At 55.0% G+C, this 24,624-nt stretch overlaps 2 protein-coding genes across 4 annotated transcripts in view; both read right to left on the bottom strand.

The window, feature by feature from the left end:
- GNAI3 (G protein subunit alpha i3) overlaps window positions 1–19,227 on the bottom strand; it is a 28,630-nt gene extending 9,403 nt beyond the window's left edge. The window contains exons 1-4 of the mRNA XM_012570942.5: window positions 19,000–19,227; window positions 5,972–6,014; window positions 5,732–5,873; window positions 3,915–4,072 (exon numbers count right to left, since the gene is read on the bottom strand). Coding sequence (XP_012426396.4) covers window positions 3,915–4,072; window positions 5,732–5,873; window positions 5,972–6,014; window positions 19,000–19,117 — 461 coding nt within the window. The 5' untranslated portion in view covers window positions 19,118–19,227. The remainder of the gene's footprint in view (window positions 1–3,914; window positions 4,073–5,731; window positions 5,874–5,971; window positions 6,015–18,999) is intronic.
- A 995-nt stretch (window positions 19,228–20,222) lies between these two features.
- Window positions 20,223–23,147, bottom strand: GPR61 (G protein-coupled receptor 61). Of its 3 annotated transcripts, none has more exons than XM_030255802.4 (2): window positions 22,921–23,147; window positions 20,223–21,808 (listed from the first exon to the last, which is right to left on the bottom strand). In XM_030255802.4, exon 2 carries the CDS (start codon window positions 21,559–21,561, stop codon window positions 20,260–20,262), a length of 1,302 nt encoding a protein of 433 aa, XP_030111662.4. In that variant the 5' UTR covers window positions 21,562–21,808; window positions 22,921–23,147; the 3' UTR covers window positions 20,223–20,259. The 3 variants fall into 3 exon arrangements, with proteins under 3 accessions (XP_030111662.4, XP_030111664.4, XP_030111661.4); XM_030255804.4 differs by having other exon boundaries at window positions 20,223–21,718; XM_030255801.4 differs by having other exon boundaries at window positions 20,223–21,824; window positions 22,921–23,072.
- Window positions 23,148–24,624: the final 1,477 nt, after the last annotated feature.

The raw sequence follows: 24,624 nt of genomic DNA, 5'->3' as shown, positions 1-24,624 counted from the left end.
AACCTGGCATAGTGGAAGGTGTCCCTGCCTGGCAGGGGGTGGAACAAGATGAACTTTAAGGTTCCTTAGTTCTGGGATTCCATGATTCTGGAGCCCCTCTGCCCTGGAGCCAGGCTGAGAGAGCTGAGTGTGTCCAGCCTGGAGAAGAGAAGACTCCAGGGGCTGAGACCTCAGAGCCCCTTCCAGAGCCCAAATGGGCTCCAGGAGAGCTGGAGAAGGACTTTGGACAAGGTCCTGGAGTGCCAGGATGAGAGGGAATGGCTTCCCACTGCCAGAGAGCAGGGTTGGATGGGATATTGGGAAGGAACTGTTCCCTGTGAGGGTGGGAGGCCCTGGCACAGGTGCCCAGAGCAGCTGTGGCTGCCCCTGGATCCCTGGGAGTGTCCAAGGCCAGGTGGACAGGGCTTGGAGCACCCTGGGAAGGTGTGGAAGGTGTCCCTGCCATGGAATCAGATGGGATTCAAGTTCCTTCCCCAAGTGTCCCAATGCTCCTTCACAGCCCCAGCTGGAGGCAAGAGCTGGGAGCCACAGATTCCTCGCTCACATCAGAAGCAAAGACAAATAGGAAGTTGCAAAAAGGCAAGTTAAAAAAATAAATGTTTGCAACATTTCACAAAACCCAGGGTAGCTGCAGGGGGCTTTAGCAGATGGTGCTGGGGAAAGCACTGAGCATTTCCACATCAACAGCTTGGACCAGGAGCTACTCAAGTAGCTCCTTTTTCTTTAAAACAGAAAAGAAAACATGGAAAACACTCGATTCCAGGAGAAATTGTTTGGATTAGTGTTATCCTCCACCTCCTCTCCTCCCATACCATCTCCAGCCTGCCAGGGCAGTGCTCTGACAGGCAGGATCTCTGCCTGCACAAAGGAGAAGTGCCCAGTGATGCAGGAAACAGCAGGAAGGGGAGTTTTTGGAACATTTCCATGAGGAAATGCTCGGCTCTCTGCCATAGCAGCTTTGCTCTTGATGCTACCTGATTTTCACAGGCAGTTACTTGTCTGCTCCTCTCTTCCTCCATTCCATGTGTCTCAGCCCCAGAATCTGATGTGGAGCCAGAGCTGGTCTGGAATCCCAGCACGAAGCTGGATTTCAGCTGGAAAACCAGCAAATGGGGCACAGATTTAACAGCTGCTCACACTGAGGTTTCAGTGCTGTTTGTAGGCGGTAATGAAAGGAACGGGGAAATGAAATCCCCAAGAGAAGTGACACAAAGCCTGTGCCATCCCACCACAAAAAGGGGTGCAGCACATCCATCCTTGGTAGTTGGGCACTTGAACAGCTCCCCAGGGAATGGTCACAGCCCCGAGGCTGGCAGAGCTCAAGGAGCACTTGGACAATGCTCTCATCCATGGAAAAAAATCCCCCCAAACACAGGGTGGGGTTTTGGGATGTCCTGTGCAAGGCCAGGAGTTGGACTTGATGATCCTTGTGGGTCCCTTCCAGCTTAGGATATTCCATGATTCTAAGCACGGACAAGGGAATTAATTGGGGAACACCAAAGATAAGGCAGGTCAGGAGCCATGTGTGGAGGGAGAGGAAAATCCTGGGAATTCTGCAGGTCCTGTGGAAGAACCAGCCCTTTAAAAGGGTGAATTTGCCATGACGAAACCAACCCCCTGCTGGTGTTTCCCAACTGCCGAGCTGCAGATGCATCAGAACTTTGGTTTGGTGCAACTTCCTGTGGCTTTGGGACAGGAAGCTGAATTTTCTGGGGCACTTCTCAGGAAATGCCTGGGTGGCTTATCCCAGGTGTAACATCCCCATCCCAGGCTGTGCCAGCTCCTCGCAGCAGCCAGACCTGGACCTGCACACGGGTGGGTGGCAAATATCCAGGAACTGGGAACCCTCCAAAATCCCACCTCTGGAAGGCAGCTGGGTCAAGCAGGTACCTACAAAAACAAGGGGACACCCTCTTTTCCCAATCTGCTCCATTTCTCCTGCTGCCTTCACCTTCCTCCTCTTCCAAAGCCATCGACACACACCAAGGTTCCTCCTTCAGCTCCATTCTTGCTCTCTGCCCAAGTCCTTAAGCTCTCCTCCTCTTTTTCCCATCTTTCCATTAAATAATTCCTTCCTTTCCCCCTCCTCATCAATTTTTGTCCTCCCTTGGAACGTGAATTTTCTCCTTTCCTGCTGCAAAGGTATGCACAAATCCAAGAAAACTCCTGTCAGCCTTTTCCTTGATCCAAACCCCTGCCAAGGTGTTGCAAATGAAGAAGGATTCTGCCTTATTTTCAAGCTCAAATATGCTCTGAACAGAAAAACTCTGCAGGCAGTGAGCTGTGGTACAGCTAAAACTTCTCCACAAAACCCTTCCCAACTCATTTTTCCAAGATTTAAAGCTTCAACTGAGAGGAGTTTTCAGCTGGAAATAGTGAAAATCACCTTTCAGAGTGTCAAATATTTGTTGCAGAGAGACCAAGAATGTGAGTTAAAAAAAAAAAAAAAAAAAAAAAGAGGAAAAAAACAACTGTTTTGCTCATCAAAGGAACAGTTTCCCCTTCCTGCAGTAACCTGCCCTTGGAAAAAAGATGAGGCATTTCATCAAAAATTCCATTAGCAGCCTGTTTATCTACTCAGAACCTTCCAGTTGTTCAGCAGCTGAGTTGATTTTAGGACCAGGACAAGATTTTAGAATCAGAACAGTTTTGGGGCACCATTGCCTGTGAGGTGCCAGGCACAGGGACAGGAGGAAAGGAAAAGCTGTAAGGAGAAAATTGGGAATATTGACCTGCCAGGTGAGGGGATCCCATTTTGGAAATTGCTGAATGTCAGAAAAGTGGCAGTTTAAATGTTAAGACTGTTGCTCCCCTTTGCAGGGACAATGGAGGTGACACAACCAAGCACCGGCCACTTCAACAGAACCCCTGAATCACTGAGCTTGGAAAAGACCCCCTGGATCCAACCCCTGACCTTGCCACCAGAACAGAACAGAGCACTGAGTGCCACATCCAGTTGGTCCATGAACACCTCCAGGGATGGGAACTCCACCACCTCGCTTGGCAGCCCCTGCCAAGGCCTGGCCATGGAGAAATTCCTCCTGATGTCCAACCTGAACCTCCTCTGGCCCAGCCTGAGGCCGTTCCCTCTCCTCCTGTCCCTGTTCCCTGGGAGCAGAGCCCGACCCCCCCGGCTGTCCCCTCCTGTCAGGAGCTGTGCAGAGCCACAAGGTCCGCCCTGAGCCTCCTTTGCTCCAGGCTGAGCCCCTTCCCAGCTCCCTCAGCCCCTCCTGGTGCTCCAGCCCCTTCCCCAGCCCTGCTCCCTTCCCTGGACACGCTCCAGCCCCTCAATGTCCTTCTTGTCATGAGAAACCCAAAACTGACCCCAGGACTGGAGGTGAGGCCTGAGCAGTGCCAAGAACAGAGGGACAATCACTGCCCTGGGCCTGCTGCACACACTGTTCCTGATCCAAGCCAGGTGCCAGAGTTTCTTCCATGAAACCAGCAAATTTGTCAAAAATCACATTTTTCAAAATTAGATTAAATCCCTTGCTGTGAGGGAGGGGAGGCCCTGGCACAGGGTGCCCAGAGGAGCTGTGGCTGCCCCATCCCTGGACGTGTTTAGGGTCAGATTAGATGGGGCCTGGAGCAGCCTGGGATAGTGGAAGGTGTCCAGGCCCTTGGCAGGGGGTGGAATGAGATCTTGAAGGTCCCTTCCAATCCAAACCACTCCAGGATTAAATTCACCAAGGCACAAAACAAGGAATGTGGGGTTTTCCCCAATGGCCCATAGAAGAAAAACAGCACTCAATTCCCAGTGTCACCCAGTCAGACCAGTGTAGACAGGACCTTCCCACCCAGTCCCACCCCGCACCAGCCACGCTGGCCCCTCCTGGACCATTGTGGGCGCTGGGACAGGAAGCTGAATTTTCTGGGGCCAGGAAAGAGCCCAGGAGCTGGTGTTGGTTCCTTACTAGGATGCAGAATCGTTGAGCTGGTATTCCCTGGATCTGCTGAAGCAGGCCTGCACTCCAGGGTCTCTCCAGAGGCGTTTGATGACTCCAGCCAGCTCAGCCGTCATCATCCCCTCCTCCGCGCTGCCAGCCAGCACGAACAGCTGCCGGGCATCGTCCTGCAGGACAGGAGCACATCTCTGGGACATCCACCCACGGACACCTTCCCACCAACAGCAACATCGCTGCACTAATTAATCACTGCTCTAATTAATCACAGCCCAGTCCATCCAACTTTCTCCCAGAAGTCACCGAGTTGTTCACCTCCTGCAGCCAGAAAGGGAATTTCTGGGGAAGAAGCTCCAGGCTGGGAGGTGAGAAGCCCTGAGCAGGGATGGCCACAGTGCTTCCATGGGGATCACAGCTCCAAAACCATGGGATTTCAGTAATCTGGTGCAATGTTTCAAGAAAAGGTGGGAACGCTGATGTGCTGCTACAGACCAATGAACTGAACTAGAGGTTTTACTTGGAAAATCTGTTGGTGTGGCACAGCACTGGGAAAAGGGAAAAAAAGTGAGTTCTGAGAGATGATGGGACCAAAGCTTTGAGGATTTGCCTTTTGCTGCTAGAGCTGTCAGAAGTGAGGGAGACTGATTCCTTAATAAAAGATTTCATCAGGAGATGGGATGGACTGATGGGGATCTGAGCATGAAAAATCCCCCTCAGAAGCCAGAGCAGGATCATGCTCTTGTCCAGGTTATCCAATGGATTAGGACAGGGAACCCCACGCTGCCCTATAGCCCCCTCTGCTTTTATTCCTGCCATGATCAGACCTGTCAGGTCCTTCTGAGACATGTGAGAGACCTTTCACTCTACTAGCATTCTCCTCCTAACACCAGCTCCTCTTCCCTGAGCCCCAAACCCTGCATGTGCCAAGCTCAGGGTGCTGATCCCAAATCCACCCCATTGAGGTGTTAACAGCCAAATGCAGAGGGAACTCTGGATCTCTGTAGGTTACTCCATGGTTTGGCGCATTTGGCCTTTTCCTGGGGAAGCCTGGCAATGTTTTTGCCCTTTGGGATGGTGAAAATTCATGGCATTCAGCTCTTGTGAAGCCACCTCAGTATGGGCAGGTAACTGAGAAAGGACCTGGATCCAGCATCTTCCCTGTTCCAGCTCCAAGATCCCAACTCAGCTTCAGCATGCACCAAGAAAGGTGGAAGAGAACCCTGGGAAGATTTGAAGCAGCAGCTGAACGACAGCCTGGCTGAACCTGTGAGTGAAGATGTGCCCTTTGGCCAGGACTTGGAATTATAAATCCAAAATAAATACTATAAATTCAAACTATCTGGGGCCGGATCAACTGCAGCACGAGGCAGAACAGTCACAGTGCAGCCCTGTGCTGACACAATTCCTTTCTCCTGAACGTTTCCAGGAGTCCCTAGTTCCCACTCTGTGCCTTTCCCACCACCACAACCACCAAGGCTTCCTGACTTCCAGCTCGAAGTGCTGGACATAAATGCAAGAAACAGGCCAGGGAATGAGCAGAGCTAGAGGGGAGGGGAAAAGCAGGGCTTCAAACCTCCCAAAACTTCAACCTCAAAATTCCCAAAAATTCAAATAATTCAGAGAATGATTTGGGGATATTTTTTTTTTTTGAGCATTCAAACTACTAAAGGTTCTTATTCAGAACCTCAGTATTGATGTTTTGTAATGACAATACACTAAACTTATGACAGATTTTTTGATACTTTATCTTGCAAAAAACATTTTGGCCTGGACTGAAATTCCAGGATTCATTAACAAGTTCAGGCTAAGGAAATAAATGCAATACTTACTGCTCTGGCAACTTCCCCAAAGTCTATCTTTAGCCTCCCCATGGCTCTGATGATGGCGATGATGGATTGGATGGTGTTGCTGTACACAACCACTTTATACTGTTTGCATTCCTCCTCTGAGTAGCCATCCTCATGGATAATCCTGGAAGGAAACCAGCTTATTACTCCCAAGCCAAACTAGAAGGGCACCACACATTTTTTATCCCACAAAAACAAAGGTTGCAGCCTGCACTCACTTACTTCATCTGCTTCACAATGGTGCTTTTCCCAGACTCTCCAGCACCTGAAAAGCACAAAAACCATCCAGTTAACCATATGAAACTGAAAGGACAAGCAGAATGTGCTTTTTCCAGTTCCCACAGAGAAGCAGATGGGGTCTGGGGTAGGATTTCCCTTGTGCATTACTGCTGGTAATGGAGTTCCACTGTACTGTCCTGGCACATCCTTCCCAGATTTAATTTACAGATGCCAACAGTCACCATGAGTTCATTGGCTAAAAAAACCTGAAATTTCTCAAACCCCAGAGGTCAGCAAGGGCAGCCAAGTGGGAGACAAGTCTGAAGAACTGGGATGAGGATTTATCCAACAGAGCAGCTATCCTATCCCTCACCCCAGGCCAAGACAGCCACAGCGCATCAGCACCACCAGATGCTGCCACCATCACTGAGCTGGACAGGAAAGGCCTTGAACAACCAGGTGGGGAGGGACCTCCTGGCACGGGGTGATTCCCAGGTGAAATCTCAGAGTTGCAGGCACATCTGCATCCCAACAGCCTTCCTTCAAGGAATGCCAAGAATACCTAGCTTCCATACCTCTGCAGAGCTGGGGGGCCAGTTATCTCTGGGGGTGGGCCAGGTATCCCTAGACAGGGGTCAATTATACCTTGAAGAAGGGGCAGTTATCCTGGAGAGGTAAATTACTCCTTGAAACAGGGTCAATTATTCCAGACTGCAAAACCCAGCAAGTTCCCTGGTTTTCCTGACTTTTTGTCCCAGATCCCAGAGCACTCCCAAACCATGTCTGTCCTGCATGGCTCAGGGCAGTGGGCACCAGGGATTGCAAACCATCGGTTCTCCTGATTTATGGAGCTTAGCAGAGCTGCCCCACATGACTGTCCCAGCCAGGAGCATGTCGAAGGCAGCACAGTGTTCCTGAAGCCAGCAGAACTCCAGGACATCGCCTTGTGTGGCAGCAGGAGCTCAGCTCAGCTGGCTCTGCACTGCCTGAGGGCCCCTTGGCCTCAAGACTCCCTGAGCTGCAGAGCTGGGCTGGCTGTAGGCAAGGAATGGTGTTGGACCTGCTTGGATTTGGACAGATGACTCAGGTGAGCCCAGATGGAATAAATCACCCACAGAAGTCCAGGATGGTTTGGGTTGGGAGGTTCCTTAAATCCCATCCTGTTTTACTCCCTGCTACAGGCAGGGACACCTTCACTATCCCAGTTTTCTCCAAGCCCCATCCAACCTGGCCTTGGATGCATCCAGGGATGGGGCAGCCACAGCTGCTCTGGGCAAACTGGACCAGGGCCTCTCCACCCTCACAGGGAAGAATCCCTTCCCAATATCCCATCTAGCATTGCCCCTTGTCTGTGGGAAGCCATTCCCTGTGTCCTGTCTCTCCAGGCCTTTGTCTGAAGCTCCTCTCCAGCTCTCCTGAAGCCCCTTTAGATCTCAGGTCTCCCTGGATCCTTCCCTTCTCCAGGGTGAACATTCCCAGCTCTCCCAGAGCAGCTCCTGTTTGCGGTCAGGTGTGAAAACATTGACACTCTGTGGACTCAGCACTTCCACCCTGGGAGGATACAAATCCTTTGTATTTCCCACGCCCACCCCCCGCATTCCCAGGATCCAAGTGCTGGATTTCAAATCTCCAGTGTCCCCATACAGCCCAGAATCCAGACTGAGAAGGGACTTTTGAGATTACCTGTCTTCTTTTGCCTTCTCAGCATCATTTACTGTTGTTTCCTCCTTAGATTATCCCAAAATAATCTGCCACAGCCAAGCTGCGCTACCTGTCACCAACCCCATCAGATCCAACCTGCCAATACTTTGCTAATTCCAATCAGATTCTTTTAACCCCTCCCCTTCCCCCCTCAACCTCAAACACTGCCTGGTAGAGCAGGAATTCTCCTCTCCAAGGTTACTCACACCTCACTTCAGAGAGGGAAAGTAGGAACCCACATCCTCTGAACTGTCTCCTCACCAACACAGTACCCCAGACTGGCTCCTCAGCCATGGCCAAGCAGTGAGCTGTTATTCCTAAAGAAGTTTTTCCTGTTGTTCCAGGTTCCCTCTCTCAGGCAAGAGCCACCCAGACAAGGCACCTCATTAACACTCACTGAAAAACATCTCCCCTGCAGCTGCAGCTCTGGAATGGAAGGCTGGAGCTCCTGCTGGGATGGCCCAGGAGACAGGCAATGCCAGGGGAAAAAAGGGATTCACACTGCCCATCTCTAGTCTGTGACAGAGGAACAGCTTCCTGCTGACAAAGAGGATGAGATGGGATATTGAGAAGAAATTCCATGAGGGCAGTGAGATCATGGCCCAGCATTCCCAGAGAAGCTGTGGCCCCTTATCCCTGAAAGCAACCAGGTTTGTTGGAAGGTGTCTCTGCCCATGGCAGGGAGTGAGATGAGCTTCAAGATCCCTTCCCACCCAAACAATCCTGGACTCCATTATTCTGGAGCCCCTCTACTCTGGAGCCAGGCTGGGCCAGGTGGTGTCCAGCCTGGAAAAGAGAAGGCTCTGGGGAGCCCTAAGAGCCCCTTCCAGTGCCTAAAGCAGCTCCAGGAGAGCTCCAGGAGAGGGACTTTGGACAAGACCTGGAAGGACAGGATGAGAGGGAATACTTCCCACTGCCAAGGGCAGGGTTAGATGGGATATTGGGAAGAAATTCTTCCCTGTGATTGTAGCAAGCCCCTGGCACAGGGTGCCCAGAGCAGCTGTGGCTGCCCCATCCCTGGAAGTGTCCAAGGCCAGGCTGGATGGGGCTTGGAGCACCCTGGGCTGGTAGAAGGTGTCCCTGAAGGTGGGGGGCTGGAATGCGATGCCTGCAAGGTTGTCTCATGCCAGCCAATCATTCCCATTTTACTCTTCCTTTCTGGACCTAATTTCAACATCTCTAGGTCTCACTCTGTCCTTTGATGTTTCTCTAAACACTTGCAGATGTTCACGCCGGACAAGCTGCTATTCCCCTTTTCCCAAGCCACTGGAAAGGATTTGCCTGAAGGGATCCATACTGGACTAACTGAGCAGCTTTCATCCTGCACCCTCCGCTCCCACCTTTGGGGATTCCCATGTGCTGTTGATACCCAGTGTGGCTGAATCCTTCAGAAGGGGAATAAGAAATGGGAATTTGAATGCTACTAAAACACTGCTTCAGCCTACAGCAAACTGATGCTCCACACTAGAAATTCACATCAAGAGTGGATAGAGTTACCGGAATTCTTACAGATTCCTCAGGCAAAGCCTTCACCTCTGGGACCTTAGGCAGGGACTAGATGAGGAGCCAGGAAGACTCAAAGATCACAAGATGTGAGAGTGGATTCAAACCCATGGAAATTAGGGTGTTCATGGCACATTTCTGGCTGTGTAAGGAGAAGCAAATCTTTCTCTTCTGCTCCCATGAGCACAGCCACACGGAGATCACGTTCTGCCACAAGAAACCAGGGCTGAGCTCAGCGTGAATGTCGTAACCCCGTGGAAAAACTGCTTCAGAAGCCTCAACTTCACTTTTCCCAAAATAGCAGCAAGGAACCTCTTCATCCCACCCTGGACACAAAGAGCAGCTCATCTGCTACCGGGATTGTCCCACTCCATGGACACACTGGGCAGGAATTCCACAATGTCCCTGTCCTCAATGCATTCCACAAGCGTTCAACTATTCCCTCTGGAAACCAGATGGAGCCAGGAGGCACCATAGCTTCTGAAAACCCCCACACCTCACCCAGCAACACGCCAGACCACGCCTGTGACATCCCCAATTACATCCCAAACCATCCCAGTAATATCCCAAAAACATCCCAGTGACACCACAAGTTCTTAGGGAAAAGCTCAGCATGTAAGTGCTGGAATTCCAGCTCCAAGGGTGGCAATCCCTGTACCCGTTCCTACAGGCAGATTCCTTCTCCCTCTGGAGCAGGAGCAAACTGCAGCAACTGGAAAGCTGGAGCTTTCCAGGTGTATCAGCACTGGCCCTGGGAAAGCAAAGGGTACACAGGGGGAAATTATCATCCAACCACTTCCCCCAAGAAAGCCAGAGAACTTCCTGGAGCAGCAGATGGGAAGCAAGTTAGCATGGCTATGTGCTGGAGATTATGGGAAAAGAGCAACAAAACACAGCTTGGACTGGGAATTCCAAGGGAAGCATTCCCCACAACCCTAGATTTTTGCTTTGAAAATTCTCCAAGGAGGTAGGTCAGACTCCCTACATCTTCCAGACACAAGCATCCAGTTTCCAGATCCAGAAGGTCCTAAAAATCCTGTCTTGAGTAGTTTTTTTTCGCCAAAGTTGTATCAAAACTGCATTAAACTGTACTTCAGGAAAGGAATTCCACACACATAATTAAGGGGAAAAGCCCTGGATCATCTGCAAGTTTCTGAAGAGAAACCAGGTCACTGCTGAAACAAATCCTTCCAGGGACGGAACAGGGATGCACCAGAAAATCCATTAAAGTACAAGTGAGGAAGATAAAACTGCAGGGCATGACACAGGCATGTGGCTTAGACCTCAGCAACAGCCAGCTCAGAAGCCCTGCAGGGATTTGGCAGAAACTCCACTAGCCCACTCCTGAAGAGCTGCAGCCCTCGGTGAGATCCCAGATCCAGGGGTGTTTCACAGTAGTTCCAACATCCCCTGAGAAGCAGCTCAGGAATAACCCCAGGAGTTCACTTGAAGCTCCAGGGCTGAGTTGGGACTGTGACACAGACCTGGGAGTGTGACAGCACCCTCCACATGAGGAACAGGCTGGAAGCAATGTCGGATCACCTGGCTGTGGTTGCAGTACCCAAATCCCAAACGGAACCAGCTCCCCTCACACAGGTTGAACGGGGCCCAAACAACAGCTCAACCAAGCTGGGAGGAGTCCAGGTCCAAAAATATCCAATGGCTTGAGAGCCACTGGAAGCATGGAACAGGAGCTGTTCAAATTACCCATCAGGATTTAGGGTATCTCCCTGATAAACATATTTTCTTTATTTAACACTCATCCCACTCCACAAGGAACATGGACACCTCCCCTTACCCACCAACACCCCCCTTAGCTTTCCACAGCACTCCTGAATTGTATTCCAGGAGGAATATCTCCCCAACAGCCTCCAGCATCCCATGGACCTGTGCAGCCACAGCTGGGGAAAGCTGAAGTATCAAATTCTCATCCTCTTCATCACTTCCCTCCTTCCAACCTCACTGTGTGGAATCCCAACATCCTGACCTTCCCAGTGCTGCCATCCCTGGTAACACAGATCCCACATTCCCTTGTTGAGATTTTTTAGTTCAATGGACACCTAGAAAATTCTTGGATACCACAGAATCACATACAGCAAGAGAACTGCACTGGGAGTCAGGAAAAAGGGAAAAACACTGGAGGAAGGAGCTGTAGTGTTATACCACCAGGCTTGCAAAAAACAGCTATTGTTGGAAAAGTCAACAGGAACAGGAGAGATTAGGCTGACACTTGTAGTTCCACAAGAATGACGGGAAAAACAATATATTCAAATAAAACAGGGGACATGGGCTGGCTACAGCCTCACTGCAGAGGGAACAGGAGCCAACAGCACAGGATAAACCACTTGAGGCTGTCCCTGCCTCCAGAGGAGAAAAAAGTGAAGGCTTGGGTAAGGAATGGCATATTGAAAACAGGAGCCACACTACCCCTGGGATCACAGCAGGGAAATTCCAAGCACTGCTGGAGCACATGGGCTGAAGCTGACACGGCTTTTCCCACCAAAGGTACCTGGTAGATGCACAGGAAGAGCAGCCCCGCTGCAAGACTTAGAATTGTAGAAGGAATCCTGGAATGGTTTGGGTTGGAAAGGATATAAAATCCCATCCCATCCACAACCTGCTGTGGGCAGGGACACCTTCCACTACCCCAGGTGCTCCAAGCCCTGTCCAGCCTGGCCTTGGGCACTGCCAGGGATCCAGGGGCAGCCACAGCTGCTCTGGGCACCTGTGCCAGGGCCTCAGCACCCTCACAGGGAGCAATTCCTTCCCAATATCCCATCCAACCCTGCTCTCTGGCAGTGGGAAGCCATTCCCTCTCATCCTGGCACTCCAGGCTCTTGTCCAAAGTCCCTCTCCAGCTCTCCTGGAGCCCCTTCACCCACAGTAAGGGGTTCTAATATCTCCCCAGAGCCTTCTCTTCTCCAGGCTGAGCATTCCCAGCTCTCCCAGACTGGCTCCAGGACAGAGGAGTTTTCCTTTTCATCTTGAAACTATTGGAGCCTCAACCCTGTTTTAATTAAACAATTAAAGCTTAGAAACATCCCATGACCACTCAGAAGGTTGAAATATGTCCAGAAATTCTGCAGCATTCCTGGGAAACATCAGGCTGGAGGAACCTGTCCCTGTCCCTTACCCCCAGACCTGAGTGACCACTGATGGTTCTGAGAAATTCCTTAAGGAGTTGCTGAAATAGCCACAAACCAGCAGCAAACTCCCCTCTGCTGCTGCACCCCTGAAAGTGTTTCAGGCCAGGCTGGACAGGGCTTGGAGCAAACTGGTCTAGTGGAAGGTGCCTCTGTCCATGGCAGGGGATGGAATGGGACAAACTTTAAAATTCTTTCCAGCCCAAATCATCCTGGGATTCTACAAGCACAGACCTCAGATTTGAATTTGTTTTCACAGCTCTTTGATCTCCCCCAGGAGTGTTTTGAAGGAATTATGGCTGCTGCTGCCCAGTGTGGCTGGAGACCCCCATGGAGAGGCCTCGTGTGGCTCTTGGCTGAACATCAAATCACCATCTCCGACCCCCTGGGCACCCACAGTTCCTCATGCACACACACAGGATTATGGAATCATGGAATGCTTGGGGTGGGGAGGGGCTGTAAAGCTCTTCCCATTCCACCCCACATCTTCCACTATCCCACTGCTCTGAGCCCTGTCCAACCAGGCCTTGGACACTTCCAGAGCCTAAATGGGCTCCAGGAGAGCTGGAGAGGAACTTTGGACAAGGGTTGGAGGGACAGGACAAGGGGGAATGACTTCCCACTGCCAGAGGGCATAGATCGATGGGATATTGGGAAGGAATTCTCCCTGTGAGGGTGGGGAGGCCCTGGCACAGGGTGCACAGAGAAACTGTGGCTGCCTGATCCCTCCCTAGGAATGTCCAAGGCCAGGCTGGACAGGGCCTGGAGCAGCCTGGGACAGTGGAAGTGTCCCTGCCCATGGAATGAGATGAGCCTCAACGTCCATTCCAACTCAGTCCATTTCAGGGTTTCATGATAAATGGATCTGCTTGGAGATACGGGATAAAAAGGCCAAGTCTGGTGTCTCTGGATCCAAGTCTGCGTTGTGACAGAAGAGGAAAAGCCCAGCAAGGCCTGTGAAACATGAGGTGGATGATAAAGCAACAGATAACTTGGAAAGAGAAGGAGCAGTGGGAAGACCTGAGCTGGGAAAAGATATTTCTTAGTTTTCCTGATTATCAAGAGTCACCTTGTGCTGGGCTCGTTTTTAAAAGTCAAACACCCTCTGAATTTCCTGCAGGAACAACAATCCTGAGCTGTTCCAAACATGCAGCTGAGCTCTCCCTGCCCAGCAGCTCCTGCTGAGGGATAAGCTCATTCCCCAAACACCAGGAACTTGCAGGGATGGAGACCCCAAAGCACCGAGCTCCAGGAGGCCAAACTTGTGTCCCAGCATTCGGTGTTTGTTTCTAAAGCTGACCCAGGCAGCAGCACCCGGGTAACCAGAGAAGGTTAAAGGATGCACTGAAGTGACCAAACACCAACTGGGAAAACATGAAACAAGAGCCAGGCATTGGATCCCCAGGAACAAAGGAGACAGCACAGGGATCACCACAAAGAGCGTGCTGGAAAAATAATCAGCATCTGTGCCTCATTTCAGCTCCAAACCCCATTTAAGTCATGAATTCCATTTTTCTATCCCACTTCTGCAGGAACAAGTGCTGCATCCCAGGAGGTGCAGGCACAGCTCTGCTCACTCCAAACTTCCAGAAGATTAGATCCATGATCTAATTAAAAAATTCCTCTTTACAGCTCCCTCTGCTCTTCTGAGAAAAGTTATTTCAATGCTGTGCCTCAGAATTTAATGAAACTTGAATCATATCCAGAGGGCTTTTGGAGCATAGATGGAATCCCAATTCCTCAACCAAGCTGTCTGCTGGAAATTGTCCATCCCCAAATCCCAGTGCTGGGCATGGACACTCACCCATGTGTCCTGACACGAGTACATGATGTACACACAACCCAGGGGACAGAAGAATTCCCATCCCACAGCTGGAAAATGGCATTGTGCAGAAAAGAGTGCATCTGACCCTGGTGAAACAAATTCTCTTTTCCAGGAGATTAAATAAATCATGGCTGATTCCTGAAGAACTCGAGGGGCTCAGGTACTCTGGAGATATGGAGCATTCTGCCTGCCCTGCATCTGGTTTGGTAGGAAAAGGGCAGAACAGAAAATCAAGGGGAAGGTACACAGAGACACGGGTGGAAGCTGCAGCTCCCACGCCTGAGGACAGGGAAATTCCAGCCTCCAGTGCAGCTGAGGAAAGACCTCCATGGAGCTCAAAGCCCAGAGAAGAGCTGCATCTTCAAAGAGATCTGACCTGCTACCAAATGATCATGGAATTGTTAAGGTTGGAAAAGCCCTCTGAGTTCGAGTCCAACTGTATCCCAACACTCCCATGTCCACCCCTAATCCATGTCCCAGGTGCCATACACATCCTTTCTGAGCTTTTCCAGGGATGGAGACACCACCACTGCCCTGGGCAGCCCATGCCAGGCCTGGACAACCTTTGTCAGCAAGAAATTTTCCCTGATACCCAACCTAAACCTTCCCTGCAATCTATCCTGAACCAGGTCCTTGTGAACTGTGTGAGGAGAATCCTCCCACAGCCACAAGTCACCAGGAACATCCAGCAGACCCAGATACCTTCAAGATTAGAGAAACAACAGCTCCCTGCAGCTTCTCCAGCAGGATTCCTACAGCAGATCCCACAAGGAAGGACACTTGGAGCAGCAGCCACTGCTGGGACAACATCTGGAGACCAACACCCCACCACAGAGCTTCGTATCACCATTCCAAGGGCATCCAGTAGCTCCAGAGCCAAGGAGCAACCAGGTCTGACCCCCAGATGGATCCTCTGGAATAGGGATCCAAGGCACAGCTGCTGAGCTCTGAGAAAAGCCACTTCAATTAACACCATAATTAACTGCATTAACTGCAGCACCGGATCTGCCTGGGTTTGCATCCCCAGAAAACACTTTCCTACTTTAAACCTAAACACAACCAAAACAGTGCTGAGGAAGCCTTGGGGAATTCAGGAATGAAAAAAGGTTGGAAAAATCAGTGTCAGGAAAAAGCTGAGGGCTCCTGGAGTAGTGGAGGAGGGTGAATTATGCAAATTAGGGTTATTTTAAAACAAACTTACGCTTTTAATTGTTTTTGCATTAATTAGCAGCACCACTTCAACGTAATTACACAGCGTATGCAAAGGCAGGGAAGCTGGCCAGGCTGGATAACAGGGGGTGTTTTGGGCAAAAACAGTCCAACATTGGTGCATCCACAACCACCATTTCCACAGGGATTTGGGAACGGGACAGCTCTGGAATCCAGCTTCACCCCTCAGGGTCACACAGACCCCTGAGCCACAGCCCAGAACAACATGCCAGAGCTTGGAAAAGACACTGCAAGCAGAGTGAAGCATCTGGCTTAGCTCCCACCCAGCCAGGAAGAGCTCCAGCACCCTCCTCTATTTGGCTGGAAAATCTGCCAGGTTTCCCCACCAGCAGAACCCAGTGTGTGCCTGCTGAGGAGCCTTTTCCTGGGGGCAAATGGAAGGAGAAAAGTGGGACTGAGGGCTCCTGGGCCATTCCCAGCTTGCTCCCGGCCTCCAGGGAGCTTCAGCTGCTGTTCCAGAGAGTGAATCCACTGCTGCCATCACTCCAACCACGCCAGTGCCAATGCCAGCAGAGCTGCTGGGGGCATTCCAACATGGAACAATAATTACATCCCACAGGGTCGTACTAACCAGGCTCAGTCATTATTCAATACTCAGGTTTCATTTGTTTTATAAAATATCCCCAGAACTTAGAATTGCTCAACGAAGTTCAGAGTTGTGAAAGGGAAACACAACAGAGGGACTTGAAATCCCTGAGAAGCTCCAGGATTAACTTTATCCCAGCAATTCTGCAGTTATCCAGGTGCTGGGGCCACTTCCTCCAGCATCCAAACTTTCTCCCAGGTGGAAGGTGCTGAAAAAGTCAATGCTGAGCTCCCAGAAGAAGGGAACACAACTGGAATTCTCTGGAATTCTCTCTCCTTCCTCCCTTGCTCAAGAGAAGATAAGGGTTATGGAAAAGAGAAAGGAAAACACACCCAAACCCCGATTTGGGGATTTCTGACTTCCTGGCCTCTCCCAAATCTCCTGATTTTTGGGGTATTTGACTTCCTTTCCTCTCCTCAGTTCTTCCACTTTTGGCTGTATTTTTACTTCCTTTTTTCTCCCCAAATCTCCCATTTTTCAGTGTCTTTACCTTCCTCTCTCTCTTCTCTTCCCAAACCTCCTGATTTCAGGTGCATTTTACTTCCTCTCCTCTCCCACAAATCTCCTGATTTTCATGTGTATTTTATTCCTCTTCCAAATCTCCTGATTTGGGCTGTATTTCACTTCTCTCCCAAATTTCACTGTATTTGCTTTTTCTCCCTTTCCTCTTCCAACCCTCCAGATTCTGGGTCCTTCCCTGCCTCCTCACACCCCAGCTGGGCAGGATCCAGCTCCCTCTCCACAGGCACAGCCCTTTCCCTGCTCATCACAACTCTGCAGATCTCAAACTGGGGCAGCTCTTCTAATGCAGCAGGGAAAGATGTGTGGAGTGCAAACTTCAGGAAAAATCCATTCTTTTTTTACCAGCCCTCTCTGAGAGGGGTAGAAACCACTCAGGGAATGACATGAGACCCTGCAGATCCAGACAGTTTTATGTGGGATAAAAAACTCTTCCTCAAACCATGGAAAAATCTTCATGGACTTTTCCATCGGCTTCTAGTGCCTCAGTGAAAGGATGGTCCCACTGCAGATAATTCCTCCTGGGAATCCCCTGCTCTGCTTTACCTGCACATCAAGAAGGATGTGTGTGGGGAGATTCCAGCATTTCCTGGTATTCCCAGGAATCTCCACACTCAGCTTTAAAACCAGGAAATACCTGAGAGAGATTTGCAAGTGACAACCAGGTGCAAACCTGACCTGGGATCAGGTAGATAGAGAGGTAGGTCCAGAGCAACATTCCAATTACTCCTAAAAAGTTCCTCACCTGCAGACACACCAGGAAGTGCAAGAATTTTCCTGCCATCCAAAGCCAACAGTGACCCAAAATCAGCTGCTGCTCTGAGCTCTAAAGCCTCACCTGGTTTTTAACACATTCCAACTGATGATTGTACAATTTCTGGGATACTCCCCCCATTCCATGTTTGCTGATAAGACCTATCTCAGCCTCGAAGCCCTCGGTGCTTTGGAAAAAATGTCATACAAAAATAAGAGGAAAGAATTATTCTGTTCCTGGGAATGTGCAAGTGTTGCTTATTAACACCAAAACAAACACCTGGAGAACAAAGGATTCTCCTGACACGCAGCCAAGAGCTTTTCCATGGACACACCAAGTACAAAGCTCGGAGCAGCTCCTGCAGGGAGCGAAGAAAAAGGGCTAAATGGGAAAGAAAAAGGATTCCTGGAGCAGGATGGTTCCTTCACACATCCTGCTCTAACAGGACCCACTCAGCGCTGCTGTTCAGATCCTCACAGACTCCATCTGTCTCCTCCGAGACAGAAAAATCAGCATAACCAAAAATATATACTCAGACCTTGAAAAGAGAAATCAGCATGAGCAGATGGTTCATCAGCCCTGAGTGGTGCTTGTAAAAGTGTGAGGGTTTGAACAGAACTCCAGAATCCTACACTAGTTTGGGTTAGAAGCTCATCCCAGTCTATCCCCTGCCATGGGCAGGGACACATCCCACTGTCCCAGGCTGCTCCAAGCCATGTCCAGCCTGGCCTTGGGCACTTCCAGGGATCCAGGGGCAGCCACTCTGCTCTGGGCACCTGTGCCAGGGCCTCTCCACCCTCACAAGGAGGGATTTCTCCCCAGCATCTGATCTCAATCTGCTCCCCCAGCCCTCAGGGAGGGCAGCTTGTGCCTCCTCTGAGCTCCCATCATCACTTCCAGGAACCCCAAAACACAGACCAACCACAGCAAAACTCCACTAAAGGGAATGTGCCACCCCTCCTCGAGGGAAATCCTTCTTACCGTTTTACCCCGCTCCCCGAGTAGGAATTTCATTCCAGCCCCAGCATTCCCTCCCTTCCATGCCGGACCCGCGGGATGAGCCGTGCCTCTCCCGGTCCCACCGGGGAGGGAGCACGGGGAATTCCATCGGGATTCCATCGGGAAAAGCCCACGGGCCGCACCCCGGGACAGCCCAGAACACCCCCGCTAGGATGGATAAGCCATGCCCTTCGGAAGGGGACCAGGGGACCCTCGGGACCCTCCTCAGTGTCCGGGGATCCCGCGGGATCCATCTCAGCCCCGCCAAGGATCCCTCAGGATCCAGCTCAGTTCCCCCGGAGATCCATCCAGACTCTCCTCAACTCCCCCAGGGATCCATCAGGAACCACCTCAGCTCCCCCGGGGATCCCTCGGGATCCACCTCAGTTCCCCAGAAGATCCCTCGGAACCTTCCTCACCTTCCCCGGGGATCTATCGGGATCCACCTCAGCCCCGCAAGGGATCCCGAGGGATCCACCTCAGCTTCCCCAGGGATCGCTCGAGATCCACCTCAGTTCCCCCGGAGATCCATCCAGACCCTCCTCAGCTCCCCCAGGAATCCATCAGGAACCACCTCAGCTCTCCCGGGGGTCCCTCGGCACTTTCTGAGCCCTCCCAAGGATCCCCCGGGACCTCCCCAGCCCATCCAGGGATCCCCCAACTTCTCCATTCCCAAACTCCTTCCTGAGGGCGGAGAGCTCCCTTTGCCCCCCCAAATCCCTCCGGGAGCGCGGAAAGCCCCATTCCGCTCTGCCCCCGGCCCCTCCTCACCGAGCAGCAGCAGCTTCACCTCCTTGGCCGCCTTCTCGCCGTCTTCCCGCAGGTTGCGGTCGATCATTTTACTCCTCTCCACCGCCGCCTTATCCTCGGCGCTCAGCGTGCACCCCATGGCGGCGGCGGGGGCGGCCGAGCGGCCGGGGCCGGGATCGGGATCGGGACCGGGATCGGGGCCGCAGCTGCCTCGGCCCGGGCGGCTCCTGAGGCGGCGCCGGATTTCCGGTCCTGGCCGCAGGGCACGCCGGGAAATGAAGTCCTGCGGGCTGATAGCGCGAGTACTTCCGCCTCGGTAGAGCGGGGCATGATGGGAGGAGACATCATTTTCCGCCATCATTTTCCGCCAGGTTCGAGCGGGGCATGATGGGGGGAAAAGCGCTTTACTTCCGCCTCGATAGAGCGAGACATGATGGGAAGCGCCCCACTTCCGGGCTCTGCTGGGGGGGCATGATGGGAGTTGTAGTTCTCCTGGCGGCCCCAGACCCCCAGGGCTCCCTCATTGGGGGGCGCAGGCTCCGCACCCCCAGAGGGCCGGGCTCGGGCAAAGGGAGCGGGTCTGCGGGACTGAGGAGGGCTCTCAGGGCCATGGGGGGATGGAGGGGACCCCCTCCCCTCCTGGAGAGACCCCAAACACGAGGGCCCCACTCTCACCCCTGGCCCATCACTGGGCTTGTGCCCCCAGTGCTGCCCCGGGACCCCCGATCCCTGTGGGGCCGGCCGTGCTGACCCCCCAGCTCATCAACCCAGGGTGGTGGGACCTCCACCCGTCACCTGCGATGGCAGCAATGGGGACCCTCCCACACTGCCATGAGAATGGTGAGACCCGCAATCCCCCATGGCAATGAGGACCCCACAGATGTCAGCAAGAGTCACAGGACCCCCAATCCCCCACGGCAATGAGGACCCCACAGACGTCAGCAAGAGTCGCAGGACCCCCAATCCCCCACTGTGGTGACAGAGACCCCCCAAACCTCAACGAGTGCTGTGGGACCCCCAATCCCCCACAGCAGTGAGAATCACTCCCACTCCAGCAGACCCCCAACTCTCCATGGCTGCAGCAAGGAGCCCCCACCCCACCACCCCAGTGGGCCTTGTGGGCCCCCCAGTTCCCTGTGGCTGCAGTGAGGACCCCCCACCCTCTGTGGCAGTGTGGTACTCCCAGCCCAGTAAGCACCGTGGTGGTGACGAAGCCCCCCTCAGCAAGTCACTGTGACCATCTCTCCCCTCACAGCCACGTTTACCCCAAACCCCCCAACGCTACAGCCCCGCTTTGGCAGAGCCCGCCACGGGCACGAACACCCCGCTGCCCCCACCCCACTCCATGGCCTCGGCCGCCTCCTCCTCGATCTGCCCCGGGATGCGGAAATCCGTGGGGGGCAGGTCCCGCTCGCGGCTGGGGGGCTCTGGTGGGCGCCCAGTGCTCTGGAGGAACTGTAGGAAGTTCTCCTCGATGGAGCCCTCGCGGCTCGGCAGCCGCAGGTCCTCCTCCGGGGGCTGCTTGAAGAAGCAGGTGAGGAGCCGGCCGAGCTCCCCGCGGATCTGCCGGTTGAGGCAGCCGTAGAAGAAGGGGTTGGAGGTGAAGCAGCAGAACCCCAGCCAGGTGACCACAGTCTCAGCCGCCGGCCCGGCCAAGGGCCGAGTGCTCAGCGCCGTGTACAGCTGGAAGGAGAAGTAGGGCAACCAGCAGAAGAGGAACTGGCCGCCCACGGCCAGCAGCACGGCGGCCGCCTTGCCCCCACCAAAGATCCTCTGTGGGGTGGTCCGAGGAGCCCCCGAGGTGGTGACCATGGTGGAGCGGCTGCTGAGCGACGCCGAGCGCCGGCGCGGCGTCTCCATCCAGGTGGGCGGCGGGCCGTGGTGCATGGCTGCCACCCGTGCCACCTTGAACATGCCGCAGTAGACCACGAGGATGATGAGGAGCGGCAGGACGAAGTAGAAGGCGGCGAAGAAGACCACGAAGACCTTGCAGGATGGCCCGCGGCTCCACTGCAAGGAGCAGCCGCGAGCGCCGGACGTCGGCGGGCGGTCGGGGGACAACCAGCCCAGCACAGGCACCAGCGAGGTGGCCACAGCCTTGAGCCACACGCCGGCCAGCACTCCGGCCACCAGCCCCGCGGTCATGCGCACCTCGTAGCGCAGCGGGTGCACCACGTAGTAGTAGCGCTCCACGTTGATGGTGGAGATGGAGAGGATGCACATGGAGGTGAGGCAGACGCTGAGGAACAGGTACACGCGGCACACGGCCTCGCCCAGCCCCGGGCTCTCGAACACGGCCGAGCCCGACAGCATCTCCAGCGGCATCAGCGTGAGGGCGGCCAGGAAATCCACCAGGCACAGGTGGAACACGAAGACGAACTTGCGCAGCGCCGGCGTCTTGGCGATGACCGTCATGACGGCGGCGTTGCCCACGATGGCCGTGAGGTCCAGCAGCACCATGAAGAACAGCCCCACAGACTTGGAGGCCACGTCCTTGGGCTTGGCCTCGGCAGTGCTGTTGGGGGGCCGGGACCCCCCTCTAGAGCCATTCCAGCCCCACGGGGAGGGCAGGAAAGGCTCCATCCTGTGCCGCCGGCCTGGCGGCGAGCACGGCGCAACCGGGCATCGCCAGAGGGTCACATCCTTGGCGGGTGGGGGGGCTGCTGTGGGGGTGGCACTCAGAGTGCCCAAAGGTGCCCCCCAGCCCCGCTCATGTCCCCGCTGCTCAGCCAGGGGGTACCTGGGGGAGGTGGAGCTGTCACTGGACGGGGCAGGACCCTGGAGGACCTCTGAGCGCTGAGCTGGACCCCCAGTTGCAGCCCCCAGGTACCTGGGGGGAGGTGGAGCTGTCAGAAAAGGGGAAGAGATTCTGAGGGGACCCCTGAGAGCTGAGCAGGACCCCCCGTTGCAGCCCCCCCGGTACCGTGGGTGAAGGTGGAGCTGTCATGGGGGGAAACCCTGGGGGGGAACCCTGAGAGCCCGGGAGGGTCACGAATCACCTCTGGCAGCCACAGCAGAGGTCACAGCTGGGCTGGGGGAATGTGGAGTTGTCATGAGAGGACACAACCCTGGGGGGACCCCTGAGAGCTGGGCTGGACTCCCACCTGCATCCCACAGGTACCTGGGGGCAGGTGGAGCTGTCAGAAGAGAGGGAAAACCCTGAGTGGAGCCCTGAAATCCACGGTGGGATCACAGCTGACCCTTGAGTGACACAGAGTGGGTCTCAGGCCAGTTGTGACCCCCATCCACAGCCCCCAGGCAGCTGGGGAAGGTAGAGCTGCCAGAGGGGACAGAAAGTTCTGGGGGACACCTGAGATCCCAGGCAGGGCTCAGCACAGCTGTGACCCGCCCTCACATAGTCCCCATCACCCACTATCCATCTCCACAACCCCCTGTATCAAATCCCTTCCCCAACCAAAAACCTTGTTCCCCAAAAAATGGGCAGTTCTGGGGTAAACCCCCCTAATTCCAACGTTTCAACCCAAAACACCCCAGTGGAGCCCTTTACCCAGAGTGTGGGGACCTCACGGGGGGCCGGGATAGGTGGGGGGTCCTGAGAAGGAGGGGAGGGGAGGGCCCAGCACCCCCAAGTCCTGGGTTCACCCTTGTGCTTGGAGGCCTTGTGTGACCCCCCCCCCCCACCACCCCAAGCTCACCAACCCCCTCGGTGTGGTATGAGGGGGATGTGGGGCTACCCCGGTGTTCCCCACGGGGGCGGGGGTCCCCACCCTGCCCCCGGAGGGAGGGATGCTGCCGGAATGGGGGTGCAGCCGCGGCTCCCCCCTCCCCCTCTCACTGCCCATTCCCCTCGCCCAGACCTCCGGAGCGATGTCACCGCTTGGGGACCCCCACCCAGCCCCGGGGGAGTCTCCCCCACCTCCCGGTACCTCCCCACCCTCCCAGGCCGTGTCCCCGGCGGGGCTGCTCGGCCGCGGCACCTACCCCGGGGGTCTGCATGGAGCCGGCCCGAGGCCGGGGGTCCCCGCTCCGGCCGGGGGAGGGGTCGCGGCTGGGGGGTGTCCCCGGGCTGGCGGGGGATGCTCGGGGCTGGAGGCGCTGCGGCGAGGGCTGCTCCGCTCCGCCCGGCTGCTGGGTCCTAGTGCCGCCCGCCTCTCCCGGTACCCCGGGAGCGGCACCCCGGGAGCGGTACCCCGGGAGGGATACCCCGGGAGCGGCACCCCGGGAGCGGTACCCCGGGAGCGGCACCCCGGGAGCGGTACCCCGGGAGCGGTACCCCGGGAGCGGCGCCCCGAGCCTGCCTGTGCCCCCGCCCTGGGCAGCGCAGGGTGCGGCACCCCCGGGTGCTGCCCCGTGCCTCAGTTTCCCCGTTTGCCCCCCGAGAGCCGTGGGGAGGGCATGGAGCCGTCGCTGGGGGCGAGAAGCCCCTCGGGGAAGGGAAAGGGGGAGCTCGGGGGGTGTAGAGCCGAGGTGATCTGGGGGGAGCGGTGGGAAGGGGGGATGGGGTGCAGAATCGCGGTGGGGGTACGGAGGGTGCCGGGGGCCCGTTCAGAGGGGCCGCAGAGTCCCCCCAGCTCTGCCTACCCCCACCCCAGCGCCCTTCCCCTCGCTCCCCTTGCTCAGAGGGGCCGCAGAGCCCCCCCAGCTCTGCCCACCCCCACCCCAGCGCCCCTTCCCTCGCTCCCAGTTCAGCAATGGAGCAAACGGGATGGGCTCAGTGTCCATCCCCGCCAGCCATGCCCCGTGCCTCAGTTTCCCCAGGCCATTCCCTTCCAGAAGGGATGCCCATCTTTTCCAATCCTGCTCGGGCTACGAACTTTCCCCCCGCAGTGCCCTGGCCCCCATCCCACGGGTGCCCGGGTGGGATGCGTGGCCAGCAGATCCCATTCCCGGATGGGGGGTGACAAGTGATCCGTGGGTGACGTGTGTCCCCGCGCCTCACGTGGCCATTGCCAGGCTACGGGCTCCCAAAAATAAATCCACCCAAACCAGATTAGAAACGCCCGACCTCGGACGAACCAGCCCCGGCATTCCGGGGCCCGCGGGCGGCTCCCGGTGGGACGCGGGGCACCGGGAACAGGATTCCCGGTGAGCGGATCCACGGGGCTCCGTCCTGCCCGGGCTCCGGAACCTGTGGCAGAAGTAGAGCACGGGAGTGAGTCCTGCTCCACAGAGTGGGGGGACACACGGAGCCCCCCCTTTTCCTGGGAACCCCTGTGGGCACCCTCCGCTTGTGTGGAGCACCTTAGGACACCCCGCCATGGCAGACACCCCGCTCTGGTACCCCTGGTATCCCTGACACTGCTGGCAGCCCACACCGCAGTTCCCAGGCACCCCACTGTCCCAGCCCCTGGCATCCCAGTACCATTATTTTGGCACCCCAGCACCCCAGTCCCCAAGCACCCCCCTATCCCAGCACCTTGGGACCTCGGCACCCCAACATTCTGGCATCCCAGTACTCAATACCTTGGCACCCCAGTACCCAGCACATGGCGCCCCAGTCCCTCAGTACCTCAGCACCCCGGCATCCCAGTCCCCACACCACATCCCCTGGTACCCCAGGATCCCAGTGCCCCAGCACCCCAGCAGCCAAACATCCCAGTGTCCCTGAGCAGTGGAACCCCAGTACTTCAGTGTCCTGGCACCCCACTATCTCAGCATCCTGGCAGCCCACACCCCAGTTCCCAA

This window comes from Taeniopygia guttata, chromosome 26 (genome assembly GCF_048771995.1).
Source record: "Taeniopygia guttata chromosome 26, bTaeGut7.mat, whole genome shotgun sequence".
Taxonomy (NCBI): Eukaryota; Metazoa; Chordata; class Aves; order Passeriformes; family Estrildidae; genus Taeniopygia; species Taeniopygia guttata.
Note: the sequence above shows the minus strand (reverse complement) of the source record. Positions and strands in the feature narration are given on the sequence as shown.